Below are 10,563 nucleotides of genomic sequence, written 5' to 3'. Positions count from 1 at the left end.
CTGTATAGTTATGCAACATTCAACCTTGCCCCCATGGAGGTTAAATCGCACAGTGATGACGGATCCACAGGGAAGGCCAGCATCAAACAAGAATTTGGAACGCCTGAGCGAGTGCATGGCATTTCATAATGTCAGTATTTCATCTTACTTGAGCAGTGTGCACACCAATAGAGAAAGCTTCACTTCTGACGTTTACCGAGAAAAGTGCACGTGCATAAAACAGCCGGACAATTTTGGTGAAACCCCCTCAGTCACTCAAATATAAGGATGAAGAAAAAGACCAAATTGAAGTTTTATTTTTGGCAAAATATGAGGCTGGTGACCCGGTATGTGGCGTTATGACAACAACAGACTGCCTGTAAAACTTAAGGCAAAAAAATAAATCAAACTCAGACTTTCTAGGTGTAAATATTAGGCCTTTGCTAAATAATCTAGCCTATGGCATGATCGTTATTTACTTTAATATGCACATGAGGTGACTCAGGCTTTGACTTGTAGTTGTTAAAGTGTATGATCATATGGCTTGGAGAAGGATGGCTGGTGCTCCAGGACAGAGCTGCTGTTTAATATTCACCAAACAAGCTGTTCTCAAATCTGACAACATTCAATGTGCTGCAATAGTGTTTTGATTCTCGTTAAGTGTTATGGTTGTTCTGTTTATATATTCTATATAAAATACTAAAATCATGAATAGCTTTATAGTGAATAGCTTTCTAGTGTTTTTTATAAATCTACTTAGGCCTATAACTTTTACATATAGGCTTTCTATCAGACTGCTGCAGCTTGCTTCAGATCCAAAAATAACATATTTGGAAATCTAAAGCAACCTACGACGTCAAAGAAATTAGCCAGTTGTTTGAAAGAGGTTCAGGATACATTTCAACCATGCACCCACCAGGCATCCACTACCTCTCTCCAGCACTGCCACGCACCGGTAGCCATCTCCAGCCAGCCAGATAGCACGGGCAGGCAACTATGGCAGAGCGAGGAGAATTGGGCTGACACCACGGTCAGGCTGTCCAGCTGCGGAAGCACCAGGGCGTATAGTAACAGGCACACAACAATCACGATGACTCTCCACAGCGTTCTGCCGCTGACACGCTGAGTCGTTGAGCAATACGCGCTACTCTCTTGGGGGACCGAGAGCGTGTCCACATCTTTGAGCTTCACCGAGTCCCAATTTTTGACGTCGAAGTTCCGGACCATGTGACCGATATCCATGTCTATCCGGGAGGGTAGCGTCGTTTCCCGGACAACGCGCAACTTCTCCCTGAACTCCTGCATCTGCTGGAGGAAGCAGAGGGGGTCAGTCACATTCCTGAAGGACTCAGCGATGCTGAGCGCGCGTCTCTGCTCCTCCAACGCAGCGCTTAATTTGTTAATCTCGGGATCGTAGGCTTGCATCACCACCAACTTCAGCGTCTCGAAATCAGAGAGGATCTCGTTCTTTTTGTGGTCCAGGGTGCTGATCAGTTTGACGAAATAGTCCGTTACTTTCTCTGCATCCCTGGAAACTAACTGGAGTGCATTCTTCTTACTGGCTTCCAGTGTCTCCAGGCAGGTTATGGTATTTGCGCTGCGCCAGTTCTCCACTCCCTGGAACAGCTCCTCAAACGCAGCTTTCTCCTGCTCATATGCGTCTTCCATGGAACAGAATTTATGTCCTTTATGGTCGCCAGTTGTTATGCAAAATCCACAAATAAGTTTAAAGTCTGTGGCACAAAATATATTAAGCGGTTGACCACTGTGGTGTTTGCACAGCACCATCCTGGGTAAACGTCTGATTTTGTTGTATTTCTCTACAATTCCGCGTAAGGAGTAGTTGATCTGGAGGGTGTTTATACCGTTTTGAGGGGTCTCCTTGCGGCAACTGGGACATTTGAATGGGGGTCTCCAAACAGGTCCTCGGTTGTTCCCCTCCAGAATCCCCTCCAAGCACTTCTTGCAGAAGCTGTGCGAGCACGGCAGAACTCGCGGGTCCTCAAAGAGACAGCAGCAAATTGGGCAGGTGAGATCCTCCTCGAGAAGCTCCATGGTGTTCTGAAAAAAAAGACAACCAGGATTGAGTGGAGAACTAATCGAAAATAATCGGTCAATACACTATTCATCAATCATACATACCCGTTTATCTACATCACATAGCAGCGCAATGATTCAGAGCCAGTGATGGTGGAAATGCACATCACTAGAATTACACACAACACTGGCTAAAACGCACGAAACTCCTGCGACTGGTGTTAAAATTCAGCCAACGTCAAAATGAGACGCGTCGATGTGTCCGCGTAAAGGATGAAAATAGAAAGCGCTGTGGAACATCATGCCAGTTGCATTGGCTATTTGTCTGAAAGACGCTTCGCCGCGGACCATTGCCTAAGTTCAACGACCTACTTTTTAGTGTTCACGCTAGATTTGTTTTGTTTTCTGAGACGACATATCACGCAATCGTTAAAGTTGCACGCACAACACAACCGTTTCATCCAACTGTTCTATATGCAGAAGAGATGGTAACGATTAAAGTTCACTGCCTCAACGGTAAAAGCCCGCTGAAACGTTTCCTTAGCAGTAGAAGCTATGCTACATAAACACAAACTTACACTTACGATTACCACTTAGTATAAACGAGTTGCAGTGTATAATTTAGATCACACACGAGTATGTCCTATTGGCAAGGTATTGGGTATGGTTATGACAGCTTTTGCAGGCGTAAAACAACATGCAACTGGGGGGGAAAAACCTCACCAGCTGCTGAGACGCACAGTCCAACGCAATCATACTTCTTGTTGCTGTGCAGACTTCGCCCTTTCCGGGAGAAAAATTAACCATTTCATGATCACAGTGCTATGCTGTAGTGAACCTTCCAGCTCCAAATAGCGCCCGATACAAGGGGCGCGCAGAAAATGAAACCATCTCAGTATAATTAATGGACAACGGTTTTACGCACACATTTTTTAACAGTTCACAAACAAGATACGTTTTCTTTTTCAGTACGAAAAATGCAGAGGATCCCTGCCCGTTGGAGTTGGGGAGGGGGACTGTTGCCATGCAAAACATTACAGCATGAAAGACTGTCACAACTACTATGTTTTTAGTCACCCGGTTTTTGTTCACTGTGTCTATCGCCCCACTTTTATACATCATTATGAATTAATAACGACAATCTATTTAAGCAATAAGGCACGAGGGGGTGTGGTAATTGGCCAATATACCACGGCGAAGGGCTGTTCTTATACACAACACAAAGTGGAGTGCCTGGATACAGCCCTTACCCGTGGTATATTGGCCATGTACCACAAATCCCCGAGGTGCCTTATTGCTATTATAAACTGGTTAGAAACGTAATTAGATCGGTAAAAAATAAACGTTTTGTGATACCCGTGCTATATGGTCTCATATACCACGGCTTTTATACCACGGCTTTCAGGCAATCAGCATTCATATGTATATATATGTGTGTATATATATATATATATGTGTGTGTATATGTATACATATATAGATAGACAGAGATATATATGAACATCAGGTATGAGTTTAAATTTGTAAATGAATGTTCAACTCCACCATTGAGTTTGAGTTTGTAAATTAATGTTCAACTCCACCAATGTTCAGTGCATGGATACAAAGTAGCCAATTGGAAGCATTATCAAAGGACTTAGTGATATACTACTGAAAGTGCTCCTTACATTTAAAAAAAACTCACTACATATAGGTCTACCCAGCAACATTAGGGGTGTTCATTATAGGCATTTTCCCCTTTTTTGGTAAGAGATGGAATTGCAACTCCACACACGATCATGTCATGTGTCCCAATGCTTGACACATTGATAACCAATAGCTACTAAGTCACGTGTAAAAAAAAAAATGTTGACCTTGATTTTCTTCCCTTGTTTCCATGCCATCAGGAGCATCTGCGTATCTTCGCAAGCAATGCGATTGGACGCATTTGAGAGGAGCGTATGTTTGGCTCATGACACTGTGTTATGGATCCCACCAGGTGTCCCTGTTTCATAATGATGGTAGCTTTTCTCATGAGCTCTTTAAGAGCTCGTTGACTTCGTCGATGTGACTCTGTTTCCGGATAATATTTCAGCGCAAGGAAGGTTTCCACTAGTTACCACAGCCACAAATAGACTATATCGTAAAATTCATGAAAACTAAAATGTGTTTTGTGTTCTTAATTTAAGGTTAGGTATAAGGTTAGCAGTATAGTTTAGGTTTATAAATCACATTTAAAGAAGTTACATTGTAGAAATACACGGGGTTATGACTTTGTGGCTGTGGTAAGTAGAAGAGACCGTGTAAAATTGCTGCAATGTTTACGTGTTGTCTGGGATGCTGCGGAGATGGGGGAACGGGGCATCTTCCTCTCAAAGAAATGCCCACCGTCCAGTTAGATACGCATCATATGGGTGAGAGGCAAAAACTTTCCGACGGTTGTTTTTTAAGCTGTAAGGGCCGGTCTGGTTAGCCTAACTTGGCTAACAAATCAACGTAGCTTTCTAGGGGTCTAACATCCACCTGGCTGTTTTCGGTACTGCAGTTGTAAATAAAAAAATATTTAGATTTCTTTCTCCTTTAGGCACCGATGTAGTCATAGTGAAGAGTGGCCGGAGAATATGTGGCACCGGTTGTTGCCTTGCCAACGCTCCCCTGCACCAAAACAAGAGTTACTTTGAGCTCAAGATCCAGTCCACAGGTAAGTCAATTATTGAAAATGTGTCCATATACTGTCCACTTGCGATATTAGCATGTAACACCTTTTTAAATGTATGCCTGCAAAGCCACAACACAACACTAAACAATAAATGAATTGCGATATTTTTGATTTTTTAAAATTTATTTATTTTTATTTATCCGTTATTTTACCAGGTAAGTTGACTGAGAACACGTTCTCATTTACAGCAACGACATGGGGAATAGTTACAGAGGAGAGGAAGGGGATGAATGAGCCAATTGTAAACTGGGGATTATTATGTGATCTTGATGGTTTGAGGGCCAGATTGGGAATTTAGCCAGGACACCGGGGTTAACACCCCTACTCTTACGCCATGGGATCTTTAATGACCTCAGAGAGTCAGAACACCCATTTAAGGTCCCATCTGAAAGACTGCACCCGACACAGGGTCCCTATAATGGTGACAAACAGTGCCCACAAATTGTTAGGGCCTTAATAAAACTGTCCCAACAGCAGAGTCCCAACACCTTACCACTGCTACACCTGGCTATCAGCGGAGCCTTGTCTGACAGCGAAACAGTTAATTTAGCCTAATTTTCTGCCTTAAAAAATATAGCTGATATGGTTGACTTGCTTAAACAAATGTGGTTTCTACTGACAAATAAGATGTACAAACTATGGCGTAAGGGGACGACGAGCGGCTAAGAGGCAATCTGTAATTTCGATTAAGACTAATGAGCGATCTAGAACAGATGTAGTCAATATAACTATTTGTTCAGCACTTTTGAAATATACAGCGACAGAATTCAGAACATAGGCCGTTCTTACAGTATTCTCCCTATACACCAAGTCAGAAACGTAGGATAAATAAAGGGGGCATATAAGCAGACAATGAAAGTGCTTACAATATTAGATGGCATTTCTCTAAAACAGGCTATAGGCTACATGTGCACCACCAAGTCAGAAGAGTAGGCTAAATTGAGGGTTAAAGGGACCAAATTATAAGGGTGAGGCGCATGGGCTACTAACAGTTTACTACACAACAAACACTTATGTATACTGTATCTCCCTGGCATATTACATGATTTATGTAGCAGCATACAAGACATTTCTGGACTCACTTTGTTTTGATGTGCTCACTTTAACAGGAAGGTAATGCGGCAGTCCTTAGTTGGCAAATGTTGTCGTCAAAGTCTGGCATTCTCTGGATTTATGGTGCTTTAAACACAACCGGGAACTAGGAAATAAACAATGTTGAATCATGATTGCATCAGTGAATCCACAGATTAAGAATTGAAGATAAATACTTCTACTTAGAGTATTAGTATATTAGTAATTGACTGACCTGGTCTCTCCAGATCTCCTAACAGTACTATTTCTAGGGTCAATTTTAGATCAATGCTATGCATTTTCAGCCATTCCTGAACCTGAGGGCAATACCAAAATAAATGGTTTATTGATTCTGTATCCTCACAACAAAATCTGCAGAGCTTTGATGATTTTATGCCCAAAATATTTAAACATTTTGTTGGTGGCAAGAATTCTATATAATAATTTTAGCTGAAAAGCATGACGTCTTGATTCTTGTGTTGTTTTATATATCAACGCATACACCCTGTACCATGGAATCTGTACATCAAAAATCTCTTCCCAACTATTTTGCAATCTGTATGGCACAGTTGTCAACATCCTGGTCCTCAAATTAAACTGGTATACTTTCCTATTTATGCTATTTTTATTCCTCTGCCAGTTTGGATCCTTTATATTGGGCAGACAGACCAGTTCTCTACCTCCTCCCTCTGCCACCTGCCTCCTCCATTTTTGGGGTAATGCTGTAATCAGTTGGTTGTACTCTTGGATTGAGCAGACCTTCCTGTACAATTCTGATAACTCCATGAAGGACACAACTCTAACATTCCAATTTACAATATCATTTAAGATCAAAATACCCTTTTCAAACATCTTTCCCATAAATACAGGTATTTTTATCAACCAGCAAATATGAGTTCAGCCATAATATTTGTTATATCTTTTCAGGGGGATGAAATTGAAATTGTAGCCAGCTCTGCAATTCTTGTTTGAAAAAGAGAGACTTTTTTCAAAATATAATTCTCAATAAATCGAAAAGGAGACATGGAAATCTGCACAAAGGAGAAAATACCCTTTTAAAACAATGGATGAGCTTTTCTTAGTAATCTACTTGAGAACCATTTAGGGTTCAAGTTAAACTTTTGAATAACTTATAATAACTTTATAACTTTATAAGAAGCTTATAGAGAGGTTTAGTGCTTTTATATTTAATAATCTCAACCCACCCAATTCATATTCATTATATAGATAGGCACGCTTTATTCAGTCTGGTTTAGCGTCCCAGATAAAGCAAAATATGTTTTGCTCATATGATTTGAAAAAACGAAGATAAACTGAGATATGACTAAGGAGTTAATCAGGGAATTTTTTTCCATAAATAGACAGGTATTTACCTAACCATGGTTGCAGGATCTTGTCTATTTTTACAACTTTTCTATTGAAATTCATTGTGGGGAGCTTATTTATATCTGTTGTGATATGAATACCAAGTATGTCTACTTCACCATCAGCCCATGTTATAGGTAAACTGCAGGGTAATGTAAAAGTTGTATTTTTTAAAGATCCAATACGTAATATTGTACACTTATCATAATTAGGTTTTAGTCCAGAGAGTACAGAAAAGTTATCTAGATCTCCAATGAGACATTGCAGGGGTCTAGCTTGCAGACTTAATATAAAACTTGAGTCATCGGCATACATGGACACCTTTGTTTTTAAGCCTTGGATTTCTAATCCTCTAATGTGGTTATTGGATCTGATTTTAATAGCTAGCATTTCGATGGCCATAACGAATAGATATGGTGACAGCGAACATCCTTGTTTAGCGTCTCTTGACAATTCAAAACTACGATAAATAGCCATTATTTACTATTTTACACCTGGTGTTGCCATACATTATATTTTACTAATTTTACAAGAGAATCACCGAAATTGATAAAAAAATCCAGGCATTTATAAATAAAATCCAATCTTAATTTATCAAATGCCTTTTCGAAATCCCCTATAAATACCAGGCCTGGCTTCTTAATGTTTCATAATGTTCTATTATTTATAGTAGTTGTCGTACATTATGTCTTCCTTAATTGACCCCCTTATAAACGTAACAGATTTATACCAGCTGTGTCAGGCCCACCACGTATTGACTCATCCAGCTGTAACGCATATAATTCACTGGCTTGTGTGCAAAGCAATAATAGTTTCAAAACATCTGCCATGTCACTGATGCGTTGTGAAACAGTGTTATTTGATGAAGGCATTGTCTGTATCATTTTTTGGGGGCCTTTTCCCAGCCATATCTGCGGCAGCAGGAAGAATTAAGTCCTCCACAATAGTATGTGGCTTGCCTGTCCTAGCCACTCAGTAGCTCACCATATAATACTCTTCTGGACCCTTCTTATTAATGGTATCTGTTGCTTTTATTCATGTCTTAATCCTCGAAAGTTGTCTTTATTCTCACTCAAACTCCTGTGGCTTATTCTTCAAATGGTCGTGTTTAGTTTCTAAATGTCTGTGCAAGAGTGAAGGCTTCCCGCGAGAGAGTAACAGTTAATGTGATTGGATGTTAATTATTTGACTAGGCTACCTGTATTTGCCATTGTGTTGTTATTTCGCTGATTACTATATGGTCTTTGAATTTTTAAAAATAATATTTTTTAATGTGAATCACATTTTTATTTGGCGTACCCCCTACTACATTGCGCATACCCCCCCAGTTTGGGAATACCTGGTATACAGGATGCAATTTAAGGTTGAGTGCTGCAGCTATCTAAAGAAACAGAGACAGTTCTGAAATAAAAAGTTTATCTTGACAAAATTAACAGAGAAACATTTGACTGAACATGAATTAGTCCACTAATTCATGTTCCTCACAAAAGAGAGTTGGAAATCTCTTTCCAGATTCTGATGACAACCTATTTCTGACATAGTTTACAGCCTTTGTCAGAACACATGATTCTATTGGGCTTTCGGGAAAAAGATTTCCAACGACCTCCCTCGAAGCTCCTTGATGGGGTGGCCGTTGATGAAGAGCTGCATGCATGTGGCTAGATGCTGTTCCTCAAGTCTGTTTTGACCTGAAATAACAGAAAGAATAATAAGAGATGGGTGAGGGACAAAGATGATCTACTTTCACATTTAAATATTCTTACTTGTTGCATTGCAGAGAAGTCCCTCACACAATTAATGGAAGACGCTGGTATAGTCAGTGTGATTGCTACCAGCTGGGTAAGACGGCGCTAGAGCTGCCCTCCAATCATCAAACTGCGAGGCCAGCTTTGTCTTTGCCGTCAGCTGGTCCAAGCCCTGAAACACAAAAAGATGTACAACATTAAAGAAGAGCCAACAGAGTGGGAGTTCAACAGGAAAAAGGGTTGGGCAACACTGGCCTAAAATGTTGTCTTCAAAAGATTATCACACTCATGCCATACCTTGAATGCTCAAACTAGCACATGTTGCTTGTAAGAGCGCCACTCTTGCAGCATAGCAGCCTCTGGCGCTTGCAAGAACTGCCTGGAGAGGAGGGTCAGGTTAAAGGTGTTTATCTTCTCACTAGAGAAGAATCTCCAGGTGCTGGAACCTCCAGTCTAGGCTGTCCTTGAGGCCAACAAGATATGGATTCATGACCTAATGACAGCACAAAACAGAAAATTAGTGATTAATAGTTGTCTTAGTTTATCCAACACAATTTCTTTTATTTTTAATTTTTAAAATTTTACCCCTTTTTCTCCCCAATTTTGTGGAATCCAATTGTTGTAGTAGTTACTATCTTGTCTCATCGCTACAACTCCCGTACGGGCTCGGGAGAGACGAAGGTTGAAAGTCATGCGTCCTCCGATACACAAACCAACCAGCCGTACTGCTTCTTAACACAGCGCGCATCCAACCCGGAAGCCAGCCGCACCAATGTGTCGGAGGGTACACCGTGCACCTGGCAACCTTGGTTAGCGCGCACTGCAGCCCGCCACAGGAGTTGCTGATTCCCAATCCTAGCTGAGTCAGGTTTGTAGGCCTTCTTGCTCGCACGTGCTTTTTCAATCCTGCCCACACATTTTCTTTCTTTTCAATTTAAAGTTTTATTAAGTTTTCTTGTTTTTCAATCAACCAACAAAACACATTCCACATTCACAGATGTGACAGGCTTTAAAAAAATAAAAAGTCAAAAAATAATAATACATTTGAAAAAATTAAAATACAATTAAAATGAATGATAAAGTCAAATAAAAGCATTTATTTTTCTTAATCTATATATTTTCCTTGGTACATATATATATATATATATATATATACACACACATACGCACACTTACTCAAAAAAACATATAAAAAAAGCAGCAGCACTATCAAGGTTCTTATCAGCTATTTCAAGCATTCGCTGAGACGACGGGCCAATAATTCGTTTTTAGGTTTTACAGCACCTTACACAACATGTATCTGCGCATTTCCCTAGTCACCCCGTTCACTCTGTCCAGTTTGAAATATAGTTGAATAGTGGAGACCAGAGTCTATCAAACTTGGGCTGTCTCTTGTGGAGGTCATAAGTGAGCTTTTCAATAGGAAGAAAGTCAACAATCTGGTCAATCCACATTTTAAATGTAGGGGGGGGTATTAGAGGCCCACAATAGAAGAATACATTTCTTAGCAAAGTATGTAATAGTCATAAGCAAATTTTCTCTGTCAGGATCAAGAACAAAGTCCTGCTGGGCATTAAGAAGATAGATACACGGGGTCATATCAAACTGTACCTCTAGTATTTTCTGTGCAGCAGTATGTACAGATTGCCAGAATCTGGCAATCTCCCT

The 10,563-nt window shown here is 40.3% G+C and overlaps 2 protein-coding genes across 5 annotated transcripts in view; one reads left to right on the top strand and one right to left on the bottom strand.

Moving 5' to 3' along the window:
- Positions 1-280: 280 nt before the first annotated feature.
- LOC124045066 (tripartite motif-containing 13-like) lies at positions 281-2,862 on the bottom strand. Of its 4 annotated transcripts, none has more exons than XM_046364297.1 (2): positions 2,740-2,862; positions 281-2,040 (listed from the first exon to the last, which is right to left on the bottom strand). In XM_046364297.1, the coding sequence occupies exons 1-2, from the start codon at positions 2,821-2,823 to the stop codon at positions 880-882; spliced, it is 1,245 nt and encodes a 414-aa protein (XP_046220253.1). In that variant the 5' UTR covers positions 2,824-2,862; the 3' UTR covers positions 281-879. The 4 variants fall into 4 exon arrangements, with proteins under 4 accessions (XP_046220253.1, XP_046220274.1, XP_046220259.1 ...); XM_046364318.1 differs by lacking the exon at positions 2,740-2,862 and adding an exon at positions 2,601-2,734; XM_046364303.1 differs by lacking the exon at positions 2,740-2,862 and adding an exon at positions 2,122-2,731.
- A 1,192-nt stretch (positions 2,863-4,054) lies between these two features.
- Positions 4,055-10,563, top strand: part of LOC124045091 (SPRY domain-containing protein 7-like) — a 22,565-nt gene continuing 16,056 nt past the window's right edge. Inside the window, exons 1-2 of the mRNA XM_046364328.1 lie at positions 4,055-4,409; positions 4,580-4,696. Coding sequence (XP_046220284.1) covers positions 4,313-4,409; positions 4,580-4,696 — 214 coding nt within the window. The 5' untranslated portion in view covers positions 4,055-4,312. The remainder of the gene's footprint in view (positions 4,410-4,579; positions 4,697-10,563) is intronic.

This window comes from Oncorhynchus gorbuscha, linkage group LG01 (genome assembly GCF_021184085.1).
Source record: "Oncorhynchus gorbuscha isolate QuinsamMale2020 ecotype Even-year linkage group LG01, OgorEven_v1.0, whole genome shotgun sequence".
NCBI classification, from domain to species: Eukaryota; Metazoa; Chordata; class Actinopteri; order Salmoniformes; family Salmonidae; genus Oncorhynchus; species Oncorhynchus gorbuscha.
The sequence above is the reverse complement of the archived record's forward strand: the minus strand, read 5'-3'. Positions and strand labels throughout refer to the sequence as shown.

Bases quoted from the DNA above. Each gene is read 5' to 3' on its own strand.
- LOC124045066 (XM_046364297.1), bottom strand. From the start codon at position 2,823: ATGGTTAATTTTTCTCCCGGAAAGGGCGAAGTCTGCACAGCAACAAGA. The intron at 2,041-2,739 runs GTGAGGTTTTTC...CTTTTTTTTCAG, and splicing joins ACTGTGCGTCTCAGCAGCTG to AACACCATGGAGCTTCTCGA.